Source organism: Cervus canadensis, chromosome 3 (genome assembly GCF_019320065.1).
Source record: "Cervus canadensis isolate Bull #8, Minnesota chromosome 3, ASM1932006v1, whole genome shotgun sequence".
Lineage (NCBI taxonomy): Eukaryota > Metazoa > Chordata > Mammalia > Artiodactyla > Cervidae > Cervus > Cervus canadensis.
This window is the reverse complement of record NC_057388.1, coordinates 89207217-89231927: the sequence shown is the minus strand read 5'-3', so window position 1 is coordinate 89231927 and position 24711 is coordinate 89207217. Positions and strand designations below refer to the sequence as shown.

Sequence of the window (24711 nt, the reverse complement as noted above, 5' to 3'; positions counted from 1 at the left end):
TTATTGCACTGGTCAGAACTGGCAGAACTATGTTAAATGAGAGTGATTGGAGCAAACATCCTTATCTTTACCCCAGACTTAGAGGGAAATCATTGTCTTTCATCATTAAGGATAATGTTAGCTGTATCAGGTTGAGGGGGTTTCCTCCTATTCTATTTTTCTGAGAGTTTTAATCCTGAATGACAATTGAATTTTATTGAATACTTTTTTACTACCTCAATTGATATTATCATATGTATTTTTTCTTTATCTTGATAATATAGTGGATTACTTGTATTGATTTTTAAATATTGTACTAGTTTTGCATTTATTGAATAAACCTCACTTAATCATGGTATAATAATTCTTATTATATATTACTGAAGTCTATTTATTATTTCATTAAAGATTTTTGTGTCTATATTCATGAGGGACATTGGTTGTAGTTTTGGTTTGTTTTGGATTGTCTTTGTCTGGTTTTAGTATTGTTATAATACTGGTCTCATAAAATGAGTTGGGAAGTATTCCCTCCTGTTCTGTTTTTCTGGAAGAGATTGTGTATTATTATTGTCAATTCTTTCTTAAACATTTGGTAGAATTCTCCAATAGAACTGTTGTGTCTGGAGACTTCTTTTTTGAGAGTTTTAAAATTTTGAATTTAATTTTTTAATAATTAAGGGGATATTCAAATTGTTTGTTTCATATTAGATGAGTTATGGGTTTGTGTTTTTTGAGGAATTAGTACATTTCATCCAAGTTTTCAAATTTATGTGCATAGAGTTGTTTGTAGCATTTCCGTGTTATCCTTCTGATATCTGTAATGTCTGAAGTGAAGCCTCTGTTTCATTACTGACATTGGTAATTTGTGCCTTTTTTTTTCTTCACTACAGATTTATCCATTTTATTGATCTTTTCAAAGAACTAGCTTTTGGTTTCATCAATTTTCTGTGTTTTCTGTTCTAAATTTTATTGGTTTTTCTCTTTATTATTTCCTTTCTTCTACTTGCTTTGGGTTTATTTTGCTCTTGTTTCTAGATTCTTGAGGTAGGCATTTAGATTATTGATTTAAGACTTTTCCTCTTTTTAATGCATATAGTTAGTAATACAAATTTCTCTCAGCACTGATTAATAGTTGTGTCTCAAAAATTAATTTTTATATGTTGAATTTTCATTTTCATTCACATCAGTGTATCTTTTTATCTCTCTTAAGACTTCTTCTTTGATCCATGGATTATTTAGAAGTATGCTATTTAGTTACAAGTATTTGGAGATTTTCCTGTTATCTTTCTGTTAATGACTTCCAGTTTGATACCACTGTGGTTAGAGAATGTACTCTGTATATATAATTTTTTTAAATGTATTGATGTTTATTTTATTGTCTAGGATATGGTCTATCTTGGTATATGTTCCATGGGTACTTAAAAAGAGGCATAGTTTTGCTTAGTGAATTCTTTTTTTCATGATATTCTGAGATACCTTCTTTTATCTTTTCCTTTCTAATTAGAGAGCTTCGTTTAACCATTCTCTAGGATAGGTCTACTGGTAACAATTTCTCTTAGTTTTCCTTAATGAGAATGTCTTGATTTCTTTTCTTTCCTAAAGGGTATCTTCTCTTCGTATAGGATTCCAGTTAACAGTTCTTTCCTTCCAGCACTTGAAAAATATTGTGCCACTTTCTTCTGGACACCTGATTTTTGATGAGAAATCTCCTGTTATTCAAACTGTTTTTCCCATATAGGTCAGGTGTCATTCTTCTGTTGCTGCTTTCAAGATTTCTTTCTTTAGTTTTCAGAAGTTTGACTATGATAACATCTTGCTGTGGATTTCCTTGGAGTAAACACCAAATAGTATTTCCTTCTATTATTCAAAGTGTTAGTCTCTCAGGCGTGTCTGACTGCAACCCCATGGACTGTAGCCTCTGTCCACGGAATTCTCCAGGCAAGAATACTGCAGTAGATTGCCATTCCCTTCTCCAGATCTTCCCAACCCAGGCATCAAACCTGGGTCTCCCAAATTGCAGGCAGATTCTTTACCGTCTAAGCCACCAGGGACTGAGAACAAATTTGAAAAGGTTTCAGCAATTGTATCTTTGAGTACATTTTCAGCCCCAGCCTCTTTATCCTCCTTTTTGGTACTCTGATAGCATCTCATCACAACCCAACAAAGATGAAAATCAAGATTCTCCATCTGGCCTTTGTGGGCAGGTAAGGGTAAGACATAGCTTTTCTGTGGAATGCAACTGGAATAAGGCAGTTATTATCTGATAGTTTTCTGTCTTGCTGTCCTTTGGCTGGAGATAGCAGATTTTTGTTAGGAATTTTTCCATCTGTTGGTATTTTTGGATTTCTGGCTTTTTCAGCTCCAAGTTGAGGGTAATGAGACAAAAACCAAACACACACACACCCAGGTAGCTCAACCATTATGTCATTGCTCAGGTCCCAAAGTCCCTAGCCAATCTGCCTTCCTCGCTCCACCTATCAGAGTTGTCTTATGTTTGTTTTATATATAATGTCCAGTATTTTTTTAAATTTTAAGTATAGTTGATTTATAATGTCATGTTAGTTTCTAGTGTATAGCAATGACTCAGTTTTATACATATATGTATATATACATAAAATATATTTTCTTTTTCAGATTCCTTTCCATTATAGGTTATTATAAGCTATTGAATATAGTTGCCTGTGCTATACAGTAGGACTTTGTTTATCTATTTTATATATAGTAATATGTAGCTTCTAATCCCAAACTCTTAATTTACCCCATCCAGGATTTTCTTTTTCCATTCAATCTTTTTTTTTAACTGGGTATGTTTTCTTAAGATATAATTTACATACCATAAAATTCAACCTTTACAAATGTACAATTCAGACGTTTTTAGAACATTCACAAGGTTGTCAAACCATCAATACTATCAACTGTAGAATATTTCTGTGTATGTGTGTGTGTGTGTGCACGCTCAGTCATGTCTGACTCTTTACAGCCCCATGTAGCCTGCAACTATAGCCTGCCAGGCTCCTCTGTTCATGAGATTTTCCAGGCATGAATACTGGAGTGGGTTTCCATTTCCTTCTCCAGGAGAATCTTCCCAACTCAGGGATCAAGCCCACATCTGTTGCATCTCCTGCATTTGCAGGCAGATTCTTTACCACTTGCACCACCCGAATATTTCTGTCATCCCATAAAGAAACCCCATACCCAAAGCAGTCATTTCCTATGCCTTACTTTTACCAGTTCCTGGTAATCACCAATCTATGTTTTGTATCTATGACTTTGCCTCTTCTGAATATTTCATAAAAATGGAATCATACAACATGTGACCTTTGTGTCTGACTTCTTTCACTTAGCATAATGTTTTCAAGGTTCATCATTGTTCTAGCATGTGTCAATATTTTAATGCTAAACAGTATTCTTTTATATAGCTATTCCTGATGTCTCAGATGGTAAAGAATCTGCCTGCTGTGCGGGAGACCTGGGTTTGACCCCTGAGTTGGGAAGATTCCCTGGAGGAGGGCATGGCAACCCACTCTAGTATTTTTGCCTGGGGAATCCCCATGGACAGAGGAGCCTGGTGGGCTACAACCCATGGGAATCACAAAGAGTTGGACACAACCGAGCGACTAAGCACAGCACCACAATTGGTGTATCTGCTCATCATTTGATAGATGTTTGGTTTATTTATGCTTTTTGACCATAATGCTGCTAAAGTATTAGTATACATGTTTTTGTGTGAACCTGTTTTCAGTTCTCTTGGTTATATACTTAGAAGTTGAATTCTTGGTCAGATGTTAACCCTGTGTTTAATTTTTTGAGGAACTGCCAAACTGTGTTCCAAAGCAGCTGCACTTTGCATTCCCACCAGCAGTGTAGGAGGGCTCTTTTTTTCTCCACATCCTCAACAATACTTGTTGTCCATTGTTTTGATTATAGCCATCTTTGTGGGTGTGAAGTGGTATTTTCATTGTGGTTTTGATTTGCATTTTCCTAATGAGTAATGATGTTGAGCACCTTTTAATGTGCTTATTGGCAATTATACATCTGCGGAGAGATGGCTATTCATATCCTTGGCCTGTTTTCTTTTTTTAGTTGGGTTATTTTTCTTTTTATTGTTGAGTTACAGGAGTTCTGTTATATACCCTGGATAGTAGACCCTTATCTGAAGGATAATTTGCAGATATTTCCTCCTGTTTTGTGGGTCATCTGGGGATTTTGTTGTACTTAGCTGGAGGAATAGAGAAAAGTACATCCTACCTCATCTTCCTGGAAACAGAAGTCTAGTTTTATAATACCTTTGGAAGGCCAAAGTGTGTTTCATTGCCGGAAACCCAGTGTATTTTAATATCAGTATGGAAGAAGTATAATTCTAGTGTTTGATTTTTTGTTTTGGATTTTAAAAATTATGTTAAAGTCAATTTAAGGGAAAGATTTTCATTTCTTTCTATTCATTTGTGTGTGTGTGACTTACCTCTCTGTATATTCAGTACAGTGGCCTGTGGGTTATGAGCCAGGATACGGATCTCTTTAGCCCTCTGGCTAGCCGTCAGGGCCTGACACAGCCCAAACCTCAGTGTTGTGTCCAAATGTTATCACTTATGTATGTCTGCCATAAGGCGAAAAGTGTGAGGAATCCTGACTGTGAAAACACCAGACTGACTCTAAAGGTCAAGTAAAAGTAAGGAATTCCTGTCTGAGGTATGATTTTAAGCTCTGCAGTCAGAGCAGTAGAAATAGGCACAGGAACAAATGAGCATTTCTCATTTCTAGGCTAAATAGATGGGTCTTTAATCTTTTCTTACCAAACAGTGAGCAATTCAGAGTTAATCCCAAGAAATCAAGAATTCTGTGGCATCTCCAGTCTTCACCCAAATCGCCTTCCACTGAGTTCTTCAAAGCCAGATATCTTCTTCCTGGGTAAAGACAATATTTTATTTCTGTCCTTCTGACACTACTTCTCTTATAAATTCAAACACCATTGTATAGCCATGGCTAGAAATATCAGAATTATTTTGAACTTCAAATATTTCTTTTGTTCCATAGGTGCCTGAGTGTATCTTCCCAGCTCCCCAGCACTGCCAGACTGTGCCCGGAATGGATTATGCTTCCGATGAAATCCCTGCCGGCATTTTGTTCAGTCACCACCGCAGGGTCCTTGTGTATTCTCAAGCACCCTCTCTGGGTTTCTGCTCTGTAGCCCTGCAGGCTGATTAAGGGACAATTTCCAAACCACAGGGCTCTCCCTTTGTTAGTCTTCTACACTCTTTCATTTCTGGCATTCTCTCGTTTCAATCTATATTCAATCTAATTTCAAATTTCTTTAGCTTTCTAAAATTCCATAGACTATTTCCACTCAGTCTTTTCTAGCCATTTTTAAATTTTTTAAAATTCACCTTACTTTTCTTATCTCTATACAAACTAGTCATTTCCTTTTTTTCTTCTTAGTCTTTACTTTTCCTGAATATCTGCTAATAGCCTTGATCTTAAGCACTGAAACTCATTACAGACTAGGTACTCTTCATCTTTACTTGGTATTTAATTCTGTTTCTTACGCCAAAGGAAGAAATGTATGTGAAAGCCTTTTACAAACCAGAAAGCACTATGCGCTCGTATAACTTATTGAGATTAACAAAGGACCTCTGTGCCTCTTTTCACGCTTTCTGCTCCTTCCGAGCCAAAAGAACTTCTCCATAGAGGAGGGAAATATTGAAGAAAAATAAAGCAGTGGAATTGTCTCTTAGCAACTGAGTTCCTGCCTTATAAATCTTAACCACTTTAGATTACTGCTGCTCAAAATCACTTGCTTTTCTTACTGGCTCAGTACAAATAAGGTTATTACATTATAGGAAAACAAAGGAAAAACTCTAATGAATGAGCCCCTCAGTTCATTGATTGTGCTGTATCTTTGCTTAGCAATATCAATATAGTTGAGTTGTCTCTTTCTCTTGATTCCACTTGTAAAGCCTTTTTATATATCTTTTTTTGCAACTTAAATTATAAACTAAGTAGAGGCTAAATACCACCTTATACCACCTTTCTGTTACCTGAGTCCTGAAACAATTTGGTCATTTAAATAGTATGTAACATATATGTACTATATATAAATCAAGTTGTGTATAGCTTAGAGAAAATCAGGCGTCCAAAAACTCAAAGCAAATTAGGGTATGATTATTTACATTATAATATGATCCATTATAAGGATTCTTCAACTAGTAAATTTTCATAGTATTTCTCATTTAGCAAATATTTTTGAGTGCCTCCAACACTAGACAGTGGAAAGGATAAAGGTATTCTGTGTGTGTGTTTGTGTGTCTATGTGTGTGTAGTTATTTTAGGCTTTCAGTATAATAAGATAGATACGACTTACACACAAATAAGGCAGTATAATGATAAATGCCCTGTGACTGGTAAGCTGAGTTCTGTAGAAGTTCAGAGGAGGGAAAGGTCACTTCCAGCTGGGTGAGCTATTATGATTACGTGGGCAAGGTGACATGTTAGAGTGCCAAAGACTCACAGCGAGTTTGTCAAGTTTAGTAATTAAGGCAAGATTGAAGAGGTAGTAAGATGTTGGCGTCTTCAGCAGTAGAACAAGGAGTTTAAACTTCAGTCAGTAAGCAGTGGGGAGCCACTGACTTTCTTTTTTAATCAAAGTCTTGTCTAGGAAAATTTATCTGGCAGTAATGTGTAATTTCAATTAAAAAAAATTATTCTGTTGATAGTCTTTTAGCCTCCTTACTTTTGTATAAAGTAAAAATATGTTTATAAATAAGTCAATTATAAAATAGATTCATTTGTATTCTTTTTAAAAGGTAGTCAAAAAGCTGTTTTCAGATGAAATTAGATCCAGTAAGATGAGCTGCTTAGTTAAGATACAAGCAGTACATGAAGTGGGGTAAAAATACTACTTTTCATACTTTCTAAAATCATTTTTAGGGATTTTTTTGTGTGTTGCTTAGTCATTTCTCCAATTAAAGCAATGCAGAAATCTTCCATTTTCTTTTATTTCCCCCCTACAGGAAACAATGAATAGCCATAATGAAAAAAGCTTCTTATCAATAGCACTCTTAGATTTGTTCTTAATTTTGCCAAGTATTTGTACACCTCTGCAAAAGACTTTGTTTCTCTGCCTTCTCTTTTAGTGGAAAAAATAATCAGTAGGAATGAAAACATACCTCACAGGGTCATTGTGAGGCTCTGCTGGTACAAAGATGAAGTGCTGTGTAAATATTCTGAAAATGTTGTTAACTGACTGAGAAATGGATTTTAGACACATTGTTAGTGGAAACTGCTATAGACTGGAAATGCAGTGTTTTAATAATAAAGACTATATGATAAGGCTGGCTATTATTTCCCATGCATAGCATGCCTCAGGGAATTTGAGAGCATGAAATGGTTCCCACCTGCTACTATGAAGAAAGTAACACTTCCTACATATTTACCTCACAGTGAAATCATGTTTTTAAAACAGCACAGCTAGAGAAGCAGTGTGTTTCTGTGAGCCATGTTAGAAACCAGGAGGTTGGGAATATTAATCGACTTAGTTACTAACTTGCTATGTCTCCAGTCAAGTCAGTGGACCTTTTTGTACCTCAATTTTTCAACAGTTCTGGAAGGAGTCCTGAAGCTTCTCCAACGAAAAGAAACTAACTGGCACGTCAATAGCCTGGCACTGTAAGGGGCCCAGGAACATGCAACCAGAAGCACCTATAAAGTCGTTTAAGAATAAGACTGTGGGACAGGGCAGAGCATGCCATTTGCCCTGTCTTCTAAGCTGAGTACTGACCAGTTGAGTTCCCGCCCAAGTGCACAGTTGCACAGGAGAGGCTGTGAGTCTGGGAAGGATTCATGGTTTCCACTGTGGAGATCTGGTCAACATCTCAGGTTCATTCCAGCCTGAAGAACCTAGAAAAGATCATATTTGATTCCAGCCTTGGTCTTTGGTCCTTTTTGGATCTTTTCTGGGGTATTCTCAGTGTCTGTCTTGAGAAGCCTCAGGCCTTCTGAGCAGCCCTACTACTGTCACGTCTCTGAGCTTTTGGAAGGATACGGTCTGGGTCCAGGACCACACTGAATCAGTCCTGCTCTTCGGTTCTGATCTGGGGACTGTGTGTTGTCAGATGAAAAAAGAATGTTTTAACTCAGTGAAATTTTATTCCATGATGGTATAGATTTAATAATAACAAGTGATGTAAGTTTTTTGAAAATGTGCTTTGGGTTTCAGAAAAAGAATTTTCTTTCTCTGCTTCTCACCTACACATGAAGAAAAGTTCAGAACAGTGCTTGAAAGCATAAGTTCATACCATTAATCAGAAGCATTTCTTTTACCCAAAGTTTGTGACTGAAACTGACTAGTTGCTCTCAAGGCTTAAAAGTTAGGAGCACAGTTTTAGAAATGAAAAATTCTTTTTAATGTGTTCCTTTATTTTTGCTATACATGTTAGGTACCAGATAGAGCTTGCTGTGCTGAACTGAATCAAATCGAAGCATGCTCAGTATAATAGCCCCTGGCTTGAGAACCAGACTTTAGTTCATTCGGAAACCATAAGAATCCTGGCCCAGTTTTAATGCATGAAAACTCTCCAAACCACCTTGGCTAGAACCTAGTGTTATAGAACCAGGCCATAAAACATGAGGGTGGGGGACTCCCCACAGTGCTGAGGATCTGCTGTTATTTCTCAGCAAATCAAATCCATGGTGAATACTGGTGTACAGACTGTGTGGTCTCGTTCAGGCTGCAGTATCAGCATGAATAGTGGAAGACCAAGTTCAGGGAAGAGAAGGAAACCACAAAGATTAAGCGAAGAGGAAAGGGTTACTTGGCCAGGCACAGCAGCTCATTTTATACATTCAGAGGTTGTTGCTTCTTTCTCTTCCTCTGCATACCTTCCCCACAAAAAAAGCTTACAGGGCGAATGAATGGAGGATGAAGGGCTTAACTTGGAAAGAAAAAAAATTGCATAAAGTGATCATTTGTAGTGCCTGGGGGGACTTCTTAATGTTTATTGGGTGTGCACCTCAGCTTAACACATTTGACCAAAACATTTCCCTGGATTCCTTATCTTTTAATAATGCCGTATAATCCTAAAAACTATTTACTATGTCTGATCCATTTGTCTACTGCAGTTCTGTAAAAACAGGATGGGAAGGCTCAGACCTCATTTTCTTCCATTAAAAGCATATTTAAAATCCTTCTCTTTTTAGGTAACAGTATGACTAAATACATTGAGAAGCTAGAAGAGATCAAAAAAAGTGAGTAACACTATTTATGGTGTGGGGTAATGGAACCCTATAGTGGCTCTGTAAGTTGGTTTTTAACGATCCTAACCATACTCTACAGGTGACTTGCATACAAAGCTATGGGAGTCAGGTGAGCATGGCAGATGCCTTGAAGGATGTGGGAAACACTGTACCATCAGGTCAGCTGCTGAGGTTGTGGTCTTTGAGTCTGCGTTCTGCCTGCCTTAAATCCCATGGGAGATATTAATGTTGGACTATGAAATAATCTCTAGTTAAGCAGTGAGAACCCCAGCTTCTAGTTTCATTGTACTGCAGTCTTTATGATCTGTATTCAAGATACTTAATCTTTCCTATTTTCTTATTTTCTCTGTACCTGAGATAGGAGTAATAATATCTTATTTCATAGCATTCTTTTTAGTATAAATTCGACAGTATTCATGAAAGACTTAGAGGTGTGAGAAAGAGCTTATTCTTAAAGTGGTGTTATGCATTATAAATTCGTTGCAGTCAGCTTTCTTTTAATTAAAAATCATATTTCATGCACATCCTTTTAAAAAACTAATCTTCGCCAAAGATATGCTTCTAGTCACTGAGTGCACTGCGCTTGCACAAAATCATAATTTTTCAATCTGTGTCCAAAACAGATGTAAAATGTACACATCATGGCCAGCATCAGAGAAGCAGGGACATCTGTTTTCCAAGGTGGATTTGCTCATAGCTTCAGTAGGAGAGCCCCATGCTGCGGCAGTGTTGAGCTAAGGGCGGTGGAGAGGTACCCTGATTGGGAGCAGTTCAGGACCTGGCTCTGGTCAAATATACCTTCTGGGAAGAAAATACTACAAACCCAGAATTCACCAGAACTTTTGTTTTTACATAGCAGGACTTTTAATTTAAATGATAATGTTCCTGTTCCTTTTGAATTGCTGCAGTATTAGAAATCCCAGACAATAGACATAGACTCAGGAGCAGCTCCGTGCTGAATCTGTTATTTGCTACATTCAGCTATAAGGACTGATGTTATTGACATTTGTTTTTTAATGTGTAATGTCACAGTATCCTTTTTTTCTTACATATTTTATACTTTATACATTTATGCTGTATATTTAAAATGCTATGTATCTGCAAAATATTCCACTTTACATACATAAATATGTGGATATTAAATTTTTAAACTATGAAAAAAATCTTGTTTACTCACCTAAACTTTATTGTTGTCATCCTTAATTCATCCACTGTGAGCAAAATTCAACTGGCCTGCTTCTGTTCTGGTTTGTAGCCTTTTTCACCTCCTAAGCATAGGTAGCCGAGTGTAAACTCACCCATCCACACCAAAATTTGTCCCATATAAAAATTGTCCCATTCCACCCAGCTTGCTGAAACCCTGTTTAAAATATTCCTCATAAAAGCACAATGTGGTTTCTGTGATATATAAACTTTAAATGGAGCTTATCTCCCAAAAGAAATACCTGTGGGTTAGAGTCTTTGAAAATGCGCACTTCACCTTCCCTCTTTAGAAGCTGTGGGCTGCCATTTAGTAAGACAGGAGGTTCCTCTCACCTGGTTTCACACACTTTGTGCTGATTCTCCAGCTAGAATTACTTCAGATTCTGGTTTGGGATCTACATCTTGGAAAATATTTCCTTCTCTTTTCCCATCTTCTGTTGTAGGTGTTCTTTTGGGTCAGAAGGAGGAGAATGTTGCCTTGTTTTGTGACACCCTAAACCCATCCCTTTTCTCAGATTACCTTAGATGCCATGTCTTTCTGTGAAATCACAAACCTTGTCCTGTTACTTCCTTTGATTTGTCTTCCACTGTGAGCCTAACTTCCCTTTGCTAATAACGCATTTTAACAGAACCCTGAAAACGCAGAATTCCTTTGTGATCTGAATATTCTTTCAACTCTGCCTGGGGAAAATAGACACCCTGTGTCTATTGACCATTCACAAAGCCCATTCTTGGCTTCTGGTGGTTAGATGACACTGGTTGGGCCCGGAGTGAAGCACCCTAGATAGTTAGGTCTCTGTCCTTCCAGTAACTCGAGAGAGACACACTTAGACTCCAGACTTACCGGAGAAGCAAAACTTGATAACACATCTGAAACTAGGATTGTTTGTCTCCATTATAGAGTCTGGGAGAAGCTACAGTAGCAGAAGCTCCATTCTTAAAGCTCTGTTCGCCCTTGCAAGGACAGACTGACAGAGCTTTCCAAGTTATCCTTTTTATAAAATTTAAGACTTACTGTAAAACGTCTAGCTTAATCTTTTATCTGAGTAATAATGTCAGAAAGTCCTCATGATGGCTGTCCTTCTAAACCAGAACCAGGTATGTAGTGTTCAGGCTCAAATGTGCAGCGCAATTTCTAGTGCTTATGAGAGGATGCTGGAAGTGCCGGTCGTTAGAAAACAGCAGCGCCTGTGTCCTTATTTAAGGGGATTTCTATTTAAAGAGGGTTTTAATGTGTGTATTTTGTACATAGAACATGAAGAACTAGAGTAGTATTTCCAACTATGTTAACTATACCAAAAGAATAGCAATGGATAAATGCCACAGTGCAAACTACTTTGAAAGCTATTGACTATTTTCATTGGCTGACTTATTGCCATTTTGATTTACATAAATGACTTTGGGTGGGCAAGTTGGTGGCAACTGAAAGAAATACTGTAGTTGAGTTGCACTTTCTAAAGCTTCTGCTCAGCTTATTCGGGTCTGCATCCTGATGTGTTTTAGAAGCTACTTTGCATCTAGGTTTGCTACCTTGTTGTATCTAAAAGAAACTGTTTTAAGAATTTCCTGGAAGAAAATTTTTAGCCAAATTGCTATCTTAAGGACATTTTAGAACAGAGAAGCTTTAGTTCCTCCTCAGAAAGAGTCTTGAGGTACTTAAGAGAAGGCATGTTTTTAAGATAATATCATTTCCTGACTCTTGAGTCTCAAGGTGTTTGGTAAACCATGCTTACATTATCCTCCAAAGTAGCTATCTGGTCTGTGCTGGTTTTTTGGAAAATTGATGGGAATGATTAGTATAACCAAGTAAATAATATTAAGTACCTTTAATCTTTCCTTTGCCAGGATTCTTTGTTTATGAGACTAAAGTAATTATCCAGCTAACCTTCAGTAATTCTGAAATAATGAGGTAGTATTTAAGGAGTCAAGGATGCCAATATATAAACCTAGAAGAGGAGTGAAGAGTAGGGGTGGGCAGGAGTTCAATCCTGGAAACTCTTCAGAATTGGCAAGTCTTCTTCAGAAAAGTTTAGGGAGGCCAGCTTTTAACATGCCTCTGTGGGACAAATAATAAAGTGAGATTGGCTGTATTTCTTAAAACTGTTTAATATGTGAAGAATTATTAACACAAACAAATGCAAAAGTTTGAGTTATGTCTCAGAACTGTAAAGATAGCACTGAGTAAATATTGATGTTTTCAGTTGATTTCTCTTTTTTTTTCTAAGTTTGGTTTTAAAAAAATCCACAGTACAAGATTTATCATTGTAACCTCTTTCAGTGTACAGTTCAGTACTGTTAAGTATATTTACTTTGTTGCACAATAGATCTCCAGAACTTTTTCCTATTGCAAAACTGCATTAAGTTGATTTTTACTGAGGTAAAGTTGACGGAAAATTGATACAAGAGATTATCAGGACCGATCGTAAGTTTGTGCCCAGTAATGTGCTCCAGGAAAAAAGGGTCATCCTCTGTTTCTAGCATAGTTTGTAACCTCAGGACTAATTATTCTCTTTCTAGGACAGAGATAGAATAGTGGGGTGTAAATGTCTTACCAGCTTTTGACCTAGGGCACCTCAGCTTCTCTGGGTCTCTGTCCTCATTTGTAAAATTCAGGTATTTATCCCCTGCTTGTTCTGAAAAGGATTTAAAGGACTTACAAAAATGTGTGCAATACAGTGTGGTCAAAGTAGAGACAGCATGATAAGGATAATTGTAGACCAATAAAAATAAAGGGAAGAGGTAAAATCACTGGACCCAAAAAGATAGCTTAGATTTGCAGCAGGATGCTTCTCCTGGCCAGAGCAAAAATGATACAACACCTGCCACATTTAATTCTGAGGCTATCCTGAGGATCAAATGAAGTAATGCAAGGAAATACATGTAAATAACTGGAAAAATATACCATTTGGGGGTACATTTCTTGATGAAATTTCTTGATGACTAGAAAGAATTATTACCTCCAAGAAAGCAAAATAAACCTGGAAAAAATATTTGTCCCGTTCTGCTTTGCAGATTATAGATACAAAAAAGATGAGCTTTTCAAGAGACTAAAAGTAACAACTTTTGCCCAGCTGGTAAGTTTAATGATCTTCCATTGGAGTAAAGACTATCTAATTTGTGCTACTTTCTGTATTTCTAAATTCATCTCTGAGTAATGTTTGCAGAGGGTTTTCTTCTGCTTCTTTATATTTCACCTATGAGAGGGCTAATTGGTATGAAACTTTTTTCTTTGAAAAGAATTTTATACAGTAAAATATACATTCTACTTTTTAATCATCAAATTTGTAGTTTAAGTTTTACTTTTCCTTGTCAATTTATCTTAATAATGAGAATCTAGAATTCTGGGTTCTTTATTGCCTGGACATATTTCTCTGTGCAAAGCAGGTAATATCCCATCTATGACTGTACTCTTTTTCCAAGTCTTTCTGCCATGGGCTATTTTGTTACTTTAGGAAAGTTACTTTCTTCTTTCATTTGAAAATTATGGACAAAATGTCTCTCTGGCCCCCAAACAAGGGTTCCAGTGATGTGCAACTCAAGGTGGATGTTAGACTAGTGAGCTAAGTTGTAAAAAGTGATTTATTTATTTTTTAATTTGAATTCTACGTACCAGTTTTTAAATGTTTATTGGAGTGTAGTTGATTTATAATGTTGTGTTAGTTTCAGATGTACAGCACAGTGAATCAGTTATTATATATATATGTATTCTTTTTCAGATTCTTTTCTCATATAAGTTATTATGGAATATTGAGTTCCCTGTGCTATACAGTAGGTCCTTGTTAATTATCTATTTTATATGTAGTAGTATGTGTATATTAATCACAATCTCCTAATTTATCATTTCCTACAACAGAAAAGTACTTTAAAAACTGTGTGTTGGCTGTACAACATTGTAATCAATATATCCATAATTACATTTATTTCTTCGTTGCATGAATAATTTCTAATACAATGCTGTTATGCATTTTTTAAGAAGTAGCATGTTATATTGAAACTAGAATATACATGAAGGCATTTTTAAACTCTTATTTATGTTTCTTGTCCAAAATTATCCTTTTGGTCTTTTAAGTTTATTGTGTAATGTTTTAAACAAGTTTTTTCTTCTGGAATGAAGAAAATGTAATTACTGCCCTCAAAGTAAGAAGACCTGAGATTTAGTCTTCAACTGGGGACACTGACAGTTTCTTAAAACAGGAGATCTTTGATGTTTGATATTTCCTCACCTTCTGTTAAAAACAGAATTGTCTCTGTTTAAAGACAAACATACACACATCTACACATTCCATTCTGTTTTTTATCAGGTCATCCAGGTTGCATCCCTATCTGATCAAACACTGGAAGTGACAGCTGAGGAGATTCAAAGGCTAGAAGGTAATGAGAATTGAGGATTTGGGGAAAATAACAAATTGACCGTTTGACTGTGGGATCCTGTGCTGTTGTGTTCACAGGGACTTTGATGTATCTGTCTGTAATTAGATTGTGACTCTCTGAGAAATGCTATCTGGTGCTTTGCTGATTCTTATTTCTTTAAAAAGAAAAGCTGAGAAAAAAATAAAAGAAAAAGAAAAGCTGTCTGGTTTAGTAGTTGTAACATTTTTAGTCTTAAATGTTTTAAATGTACTAATTAATTTTTTAAACAAATATTTTTACTGCTCTCTGTATATGTACAGGCCATAGAGTTAGGTGCTGTGAGATTACCAAGATGAAAAAGACACAGCTCTGCTTACTTGGAGCCGTATGAATTTCTGTCATATGAGTAACCTTGTCTTTCTGTTATTATTTTCCTCCCCAACACATGTGTGTCCGTCCCCATACATGTGTGCACGTGCACACTGTGGCCTTCAGGGTGTGGAGTCTCAACAGGTGCAAGCTAAGGGTGAGACTGAGCCTGAGCAAAGGCACGGAGAAGTCCAAGCGTGTTTGGGGAATCACATAACCCAGTCTGGCTGGGGTCTGAATGAAGGCTATGAGATAAGGCTAGAAAGACAGATAGGCACCAGATCTCCTTTCTTAAATACCAGGTTGAAAAGAAAGTCTCTTAGGTGTACTATCATGAAAAGAATCCACAGAGCAAAGGTCTTTATTCATCCTGAAGCCCTCAGCTGTCAGTGTGCGGCTGCTTGTTGAAGGGGATGTGTTTTGTTAAGGTTGATGTAGGCCAGGAATTTGACTTCTGATTTCAAGACAAGTTTCTCAGGAAGTCTGAACACCGGGTTTGTACAACTCAACTGTCATTTCCCTGGGCTTGTTTTTGTTAGGGAGGATAAAGAGAATCTGGAAAAGACAGGAATTTACCTTTTGATGGATGCCTCTCACACTGCAGAGAAATAAGGGCTCTTTGTAATAGAGATAATTGAGTGTCCTCATATGAGTACTCCCAATTTTAACCTGGTTATTATAAAGTACCTGGATTTTGTCCTTTAATTCATTGTCGAGATTGCAACACCAGGACATATGGGCACATGCAATTTTCTCTTCTGAGATAAATTTGCAGAGCAAAATAGGCTCTTGTAAAGTAGGACACCATAATGTGTGAGTAATATTAGTCTTTTTAGTGCTCTATACAGAATAACAACTCACTCAGGAATGCCTGTAGAGCAGACTGTATCTGTATACACATTGGCTGTTTTTGAAGGAATAAAAAAACTCCTTTTATAATATTTATTTTTTCCCTGCTTTAAAATAGATTTCTAGAAAATCAGAAACCTGTTTAAAAAAATATATAAAGAAGAAAATTAAAATAACTAATAAACCCTATTAACATTTTGGTCTATTTTCCCCATCCAAATCCATACTCTTCGTATATAGTTTTGTATTATGCTGTTTTCATTGAACATTTTATCATGAAAACTTTGCTATGTCATTAAATAGATTTCGAAAGCTCAATAGTAAAGGCTGTGTTGTCATATAATGTCTAGCCTTTAGATATGCCATTATTTATTTAATTATTCTCCTATTGTTGGCCATTAATGTTTTTCTGATTTTTCATTTTTATGAGAGAATGTTGTAATGTAAATACATAAATTTTTGTATGGTTCTTACTTATTTCCTGAAGATAAACTGCTGCAGATGGTCAAGGGTGGAACCATTTTTAAGATGCTCAGTGCCGATTCCACATTATCTCCAGAAAGGTTCTACTTGTTTGTATTCCCACCAAACAAATAAGAAGACCCATTTCTCCCCATCCTAGCCAGTGCTGAATTGTTCTCACTTTTGTAAATGTTTCCCAGTTTGATGGATGAAAAATGGTATATAATAGTTTTATTTTTAATTTATCTGAAAATGAGATTGAGTCTTGCATACATGTCTGTGTTTGTTGGTCATAGATATTTCTTCTTTTGAGGACATGCCCTTTCTTGCTTCTTTCTAATGGTATGTTCATCTTTTACTTACTGATTTGTAAAATCTTTAAGTAATTATGATCTCTTTATTCATTGGAAACCAATATAGCCTTGAAAATAAATGAGAAAAATCTTTACTTGATGTTATTAAGTTAAAAAAAAAGGTAAACAACAAACCATATTGTAGAGCAGTACGAATAGCGTCTTTCTGGATGTGTAAGAACGGGAGAAATAAATATGTATAAAATATGTAGTTTTTTCATTTTTGGAAGGAGACATATATTTGAAGGTAGTCCCCTTGGGGGAAGGGGCCTGACTGGCCTGCAGTTACGGAGTGCAAAGAAGGCTTCCTTTCCGTGTTAAGTTTTATCTTGATTGCATTTTTACTTTGTGCATACAATCTTCTTCCTACTAAAGAACTAGTTTTAAAATATTAATGAACTAAGCATATTAACCTTTTCTCACTTACATATGTCATGGATTTTTTTTCCTAATTTGTGATTTTTAATTTTCTTTGTGGTGACTTTTGACATATTTGAGGTTTGCATTTTTTCATGATTAAATCTATTAGCCTGTTGTATTTTCATTTTAGTGCTTTAGAGTCATAAAATCCAAAATAAGAAGAGGTTATCTAAGTTTCCTTTTTTTAAATAGTTGACAGATTGTCCCAGCACTATTTATTTAACAGTTCTCCCTTTGCCTACTGGTTTTTGTACCTTTACCATACATTAGATTTATATATATATATATGTATATATATATATATTTATTTATATATATCTATATCTCCTAGGATTTGTTTCCGTGTTCTTTGTAATTTTCCATTGTTCTACTGCATTGTTTTGACCCTTTACCTTTACAATATATGTGACTACTTGAAAAGGCAGGTTCTCCAAATTACATATACATATATCCTTTTTCTTCTCATCTTTAAAATCCTTTTAAGCTTTTTAAAAAAAAAAAGTCCATTGGGATTTGTTTTAAGGCTGAAAATTAAATTAGGAAAGGATTAACATCATTTCACTTTAATCATTAAGTCAGGAATATGCACAATATGTCACTCTCTCTTCATCCAGGTCTTCTTTAATGTCCCTAAGTAAAATTTTTATAAGACCTATAAAGTACTTACCAGTTTTTATAGGGCCTTCACATTCTTTAATAGGTTAATTTTCTAGGAGAGTATATTTTGTAACTATAGCTGTTATCGTGAATGAGATGTTCTTCATGTTATTTTCTAATTGGTATGTAGAAAAAATATTTTGATTGTCAGTATTTAATTTATTTATTTTATAAATAGCTTATTTTTTAATTAACCTTAAAATCTAGATTAATTTTAAAATCTAACATATTTATGAATATTTTCCTTATTCTCATAGGATTCTCTTAAAGTCTCTAGGTATATTATGTCATATGCAAATTAAAATTTGATATTCTCTTTAATAACTACACTTCTTATTTCTATTTATTCTCTCATTATATTGGTTAGAACAGCAAATTCTCAAACCTTTTCATATTAATCTTCCTCTACACTTAATTTTTGAGGACCTCAAAGAGTTTTGGTTTTTGTGAATTATATCTATTAATACTTGGGGTATTAAAATTTTAAATAGAATTTTAAGAATATTTATTTGCTATTTACCTTAAAAATAATACTACTAAACCCATTGCAAACATAAATAACATATTTTTATGCAAAATAGCTGTGTTACCAAAACAAAAATATATATGGAGCATAACATTGTTTCACACTTTTTGTAAGTCTTGTTAATGTCTGATTTAACAGAAGACAGCAAATATCTCATACCTTCTGCATTCAGTCTGTTGCAATATGCTCTTTGGGCTGAAGTAACCTGAAGAAAATCTGGCCTCACCCAGATCTGTAACTGAAAAAAGGAAGAACATTTTAATAGGCCTTTCATATAATATATATATTTTTCTTTGACACTACATCAAAACTTGATAGCTGGTACCTTCTTAAAGGTTGGTTGTAGTGTGGAATCTGAAACCATATCAATGAACTTTTCATACCCTGTTACATTGAACCCATTGGTCTGTTTTGAACTCTGAATGTATTTTTTACTCATACATAATTTTATAACATCATTCATTGGTCATTTGGAAAGTACTGATGAGGGCTTCCCTGATAGCTCAGTTGGTAAAGAATTCGCCTGCAATGCAGGAGACCCAGGTTAGATTCTTGGGTCAGGAAGATCCCCTGGAGAAGGGATAGGCTACCCACTCCAGTATTCTTGGGCTTCCTTTGTGGCTCAGCTGGTAAAGAATCCGCCTGCAGTGCAGGAGACCTGGGTTCAATCTGTGGGTTGGGAAGACCCTGGAGAAGGGAAAGGCTACCCACTCCAGTATTATTTTTTTTTTCATCTATTTTTATTAGTTGGAGGCTAATTACTTTACAGTATTGTAGTGGTTTTTGTCATACATTGACATGAATCAGCCATGGATTTACATGTATTCCCCATCCTGATCCCCCCTCCCACCTCCCGCACTACCCGATCCCTCTGGGTCTTCCCAGTGCACCAGTATTCTGACCTGGAGAATTCCCTGGACTGTATGGTCCATGGGGTCGCAAAGAGCTGGACACGACTGAGCGACTTTAATTTTCACTAGTTTCACTGAGTTAAGAGTTATCTTCCAAATGTTGACAAATTTTGTTATACAATATCAATAAGTCACATTTATTAACCTCAACACCCATCTTATCAGAAAAGTCATTAAGATGGTAAAGAAGTCAAGCTCTTGGTGGCAAATAGCTTCCAAAATTCTATTCTTGTTTAAAGTTTAATCATTGCAACAAATACCATTGGTTGTTTTCCTTGAAATGAGAAATTCACTTAGATCATCTTTTAGAAAATATCTGCCAAATGCACAACTCTAAATAACTATAGTTTTCATGTCAGTTTTTCTTCCACATAAAAGTGGAGTTCAAGGCAAAAGTAGCACAAATCCCATACATACTTCCCCTTGAAACACCAATGGGATGTTGGTGTGTAGCAAATTTGTTGTGTGTGAATTCCCCCATTTCATCACACAGAATATTTTAAAGGTGTGTTGTTTAAGGAGGACATTTAATAAAAATTATGATTACTACTTTATCAGGGACTTTTTAGAAAATGTTACTGCCATGTTTACCCTCAGTGCAAATATCAGCATGGTAAAAAAGACAAATAACATCATAGTATTATGAAAATAGTTTTCACCTTTCAGATCCCCTGAAAAAGGGTCTTGGGGACTCCTGGGGTCCACAGGCTACAGTTTGAGAATCTGTATGTTAGAACTTAGAGAACAATTTAATAATGATTGTATGAGTTCCTTTTTCCACCTACTTTCAGTGGAACTACCTAACAAGTAAATAAAAATTCTGAGGTTAAATTTATTTATTTATTCATTTGCAAATTTTAGACAATGATTCTGCAACTTCAGAGCCTGATGCCGAAATCACTGCCAAGACCAACGGGAATGGGAGCCCTGGGGAGCAGTCGCCAAGCCCCGTCCAGTTCATAAACAGTGAGGGAGCCGGGGACTTTAGCCGCTCGACTCTTCAGAGGTGCTCTTATCAGATTCATGTTTTCACTGCATTTTACCTTCATTAATCTACATACCATGTCAATGATTTAATTACCTTAGAAACAGGTTGGCGTCATGAAATCCCACATTTTCATCCCAGCCATTTGATTTTCTCTCTATATAAATGCCACCTCCTGAATCTTTTCACAGCATTCTTAGTTAATGCAAGCATCTATTGATAGGAGAGCATTAATTTTCACTCCTCAACCCCTTTCTTCTGAGCTTTCCTATATGCAAGTTTGCTATTAGGACTCAGTTTTACAACCACGCTGTCTTTTGACTCAGAGAGTATGATTTCCCCCCCTCTCCTTTTCTGTCTGCTGCAGCTTATAATTACCCTGTCTAGAATCAGAAGAAAAATAGAGTGCCACATATAGTGCTCTGATATTAAATAGGTGCAAAGGAGAGTGAAAGCAGCCTTGATGTCAACTCTCAAATGCACATGGCAGTTTCACGATGCAGTACTTCCTCACCTATATTCACTGTTGGTTATAAGATGGTACTAATTTTCTGCATATATCCATCCCTTCTACTGGTAAAACAGTTCTACCAGACAGGCTAGTTCTACTGGAGACAGTATTGCTATTGTCAATTGCACTACTATTATTTTCATAACTACTTCTGTGCATGGACTCTAAAATTGCATTCAAAACAAGACAGACAAACAAGGCTTCCATGAGGATGTAGTTTCACATGACATAGAGTTTTTTCTTCTTTGGTTCAACAAAATATGCACTATATGGCATATAGTTGTAGTTTTTCATTGGATTTAAAGGCAGAATTTGACTTGCTGTGATGGGAGAGGAACTATTGCTACATACTAACTAACCTGTGGTTTGGCATGTGTGTCTTCATATTACCAGAAAAGTGATCATCTTCTTATCCCAATGCAGATATTTCACTGCTTGCCATTTTGATCATAACACATTTTTTCTCCAATTCATGTTTATGCCATATTTTGCCTATATTAACATGGCAAGCAATTTTGGTAATTATATGACTTCAGAAATTTTAATCATAGTTTTTCCACCGTCTTATCACATGCCACAAAATCTAAAAGCCTCTTCAACCTCAACTTCGTAACCTATAAAAATTTAAGTGACTACAGATAACTATTGAAGACATTGAGGATAAGACATACTGGATAAGTCATGGTATATGAAATATATTAAAATACCATTGTTACTTTATGTTACACATAATATACATAGAAATGTCTTCAGTTTTCCTGTCCTGTCAACCTTATTCTTTCCTTTTGCTCTGCTTTCTTACACTCATCAAAATTCCATTGGATTAACTGTTCGCCTCTTTCTTTCTCTGAATGCTGCCCTTGTTGCTGGAGGCAGCATGTGCCCTACAGTTTCTACCCCCTCTGCCATGCTAATGACCTAACATGCACTCTCTGAAGGTGAGTATGGACAGTGGATCCCTTCCTTGGTGTCCAGGGTGATAGAATAAGAATCCATCCATAGGACCTTGCATTCAGAGACAGAACTGAGACACCATATCCATTTTCCTTTTTCTTTGAGGTGTTTTTTGAAAAGACATTGAGCACTCTTGTCGCCATTGTGAAAAAAACGCATTTGACCTTTAAGCCACCCACCCCTGACTAGTGTCTGCCGGCCTACTTTTTCACTTGCAGCGTCATCAGTGGTGTTGGGGAACTGGATCTAGACAAAGGGCTTGTGAAGAAAACAGAGCCCAATACCAAAGACAAACCTTATCCCGACTGCCCTTTCCTGCTGCTAGATGTGCGAGATAGAGACTCTTACCAGCAGTGCCACATTGTTGGAGGTAAGAGAGAAAGGCTTTTCAGTGTCTCACTCCCAAGAACAGAGCCCAGACCTGAGCCCGGGCAGGCTCGACCCCCACCCGTGGTCAGCATAGTGCTAGCCAGATGGGTTCCGGGAACCTGTGAGTTGGCTCCACTGCATGTTCTGAGAGAGGCTGGGGACATTCTCAGAGGGATCAGGGGCCCAGGGCTAAATGTCAGAAACAGTGAAGCAGTGCTTCCTGTTGTTCATTGAGTCCTGTTCTCTTCTCTTTCACAGAAGTATTTAGGTTTATCACTAGTGAGTTTGAAAATATGTTTCTTTTAACTCTTAGATGTTAAAGCAGCTAGGGATTGGGGCCTAGTTGTACTGTGAACTACAAACTTCCTAAGCTTTTTCTTCTCTTTGCAGCTTACAGTTACCCAATTGCAACTCTGTCTAGAACAATGAACCCTTACTCAAATGATATTCTTGAGTATGTATCCTTTGTTGCACTTTAAGGAGTTGGGTGGTATAAGGATTGTAAGAATCAAATTTACCAATATTAATTAGCTAACTTAGCATATTTTAGAATTTGGATCCTTAGCTGTTGCTGAGGCTGCTTTCTAGTCCGTCCTGCAGTTGGACAAGAAACATTAGATTAACAGTTAGGATCTATTGACAGTTAGTCCTACGACATTTTTTTCCCCAGAAAGATTTTTTTTCCCATTTTCCCCAAGTAAAATGTAAGGAGTGAATTTTTTCCTTCTACTTTAATTTTTTTCTTCTTAAAATTTTAATTTGCTCGTAAGAATAGTACAAATAGAAAATTTAAATACTGAAAAATATAAAAAAGAAAATTGAGATCCCCGATAACCACACAACTGAACAACAAACTCTTACGGTATCTTTTGTGTATTTTATTCCAGGCGGTCTTCTATGTAGTGACTTTAACAAAGTGAAAGTCATATATATAATTTAGTGTGTTGCTTCCCCCACTTCCTATTACAGTAAATTTCCCCACACTAATACAAGCTGTTTATAAACTCTGTTTTTGATGCAGTAAAATATCTCATCTTTAGATTTACTGTAGTTTACTAAATCATTCCTCTCTGGAGCACTGGACTTTTAGGTGGTTCCCACTTTCTTACTGTTCTAAGTAAGGCTGCCGTGGATACATTGGGCACAAAAGTTTTTATGTTTCCTCAACTATAAATGGAGGTTATAATTGCTCTCCGGGATTGTATAGATGAAAGGGCCAAAGAGTATACAGTATATAACTAGTGCCATCTTGGAGATATATATATATATATATATATTGTGTATATATATATATATACGATAAAAGGATACCAGCTTGTGTTGGTTTTCAGCACAGGAAAAAAAATTCAGGATGCCCTGAAGAGGGGTCGTCCTGTGCTCCCTGAACTCAAGATAGGCAAACCTTGACTGCTTTCCTTCCCTGGGCATTTCTGTATAGTCTAGGAGCATTAGCTCAGTGTGGTCAAACCTTAACTCATCTGACTCCTAGAAAAACGCCCATGGCAAGATCATCATCCTGTACGATGACGATGAGAGGCTGGCCAGCCAGGCGGCCACCACCATGTGCGAGCGGGGGTTTGAGAACCTCTTCATGCTTTCCGGAGGTGAGGGGCTATGTTCTGCTTTGGACTTAAAAGGCGAATACTTGGACTTACACTCCAACTTCACTCCTAGAGTTTCCCCCTCCCCTCCCCTGCAGAGCTCAGAATTCAGTGTTCTGGAAAGAGAAAAAACCATGCTGGCGGAAGGGAGGCAGGATATGTGAAACTTCCCTTAGCTCAATCAGCACATGTTTCTAATTCCTGAAAGAATGATGTTGCTTTATGGCTCTGTAAGCAAGCCTCAGTGCTGAAGACTTGAGCAAAGCAATTTCTGGTGGAATTCTCAGAAATCCCACATAACAACGGACATTTTCTGGGGTAATTTACTTAATGGTGAAGCAATTAAGAAAGATTTCCCGTCCTTGTGTTGAGGAGACACGTGGGCTGCTTTCCAGGTTTGCCTTGGCCTCACTGTGCTAACACTGCTTTTTCTGATGATCTTCCATACCTAGGTCTAAAAGTCTTAGCTCAGAAATTCCCAGAAGGACTGATTACAGGTTCCCTGCCAGCGTCTTGCCAGCAGGCCCTTCCTCCTGGTTCTGCTCGGAAACGATCCAGCCCCAAAGTGCTGCCCCTACCAGCTGAGAATAAATGGAGATTTACCCCAGAAGACCTAAAGAAAATAGAATATTACCTGGAAGAGGACCAGGGTCCTGCAGACAATCCTAGTAAGATATTTTGACCTTTGGAAATAATGTTTCTGTAGAACTTGAGATTTACAGCTTTGAACACCAACCTCATCATATGAGAAGCTTGATCTCTTATATTCAGATTCTTAAAATATTTGCAGCGGGGAGGGAAGTATGCAGGTTCTGTGTGAGGAGAGGGGAAATGAGTGAGTGGAGGTGCTCCCAGATGATGGCAAGAATTAGGCATTGCACACAGACAACCAAAATAGGAGAAGTTTTCAGTCAAATAAAGTGGGTGTCTCGGGCGGAGTTGAGAGGCTAAGCTAAAGCATTC

The 24711-nt window shown here is 36.6% G+C and overlaps 1 protein-coding gene across 3 annotated transcripts in view; it reads left to right on the top strand.

Annotated features, from left to right (window-relative positions):
- The window catches only part of CEP41 (centrosomal protein 41), a 50042-nt gene that overhangs the window by 22196 nt on the left and 3135 nt on the right, over window positions 1-24711 (top strand). The window contains exons 3-12 of one of the 3 annotated variants that reach the window (XM_043463726.1): window positions 4780-4887; window positions 5014-7641; window positions 9172-9219; window positions 13444-13505; window positions 14733-14802; window positions 20190-20334; window positions 21997-22148; window positions 22538-22605; window positions 23637-23751; window positions 24201-24416. In XM_043463726.1, the coding sequence (XP_043319661.1) occupies window positions 9180-9219; window positions 13444-13505; window positions 14733-14802; window positions 20190-20334; window positions 21997-22148; window positions 22538-22605; window positions 23637-23751; window positions 24201-24416 (868 nt within the window). In that variant the 5' untranslated portion in view covers window positions 4780-4887; window positions 5014-7641; window positions 9172-9179. Of the gene's footprint in view, window positions 1-4779; window positions 4888-5013; window positions 7642-7695; window positions 7756-9171; window positions 9220-13443; window positions 13506-14732; window positions 14803-20189; window positions 20335-21996; window positions 22149-22537; window positions 22606-23636; window positions 23752-24200; window positions 24417-24711 lie in introns of those variants that run through there. The other 2 variants (XM_043463725.1, XM_043463724.1) reach the window with 2 other exon arrangements.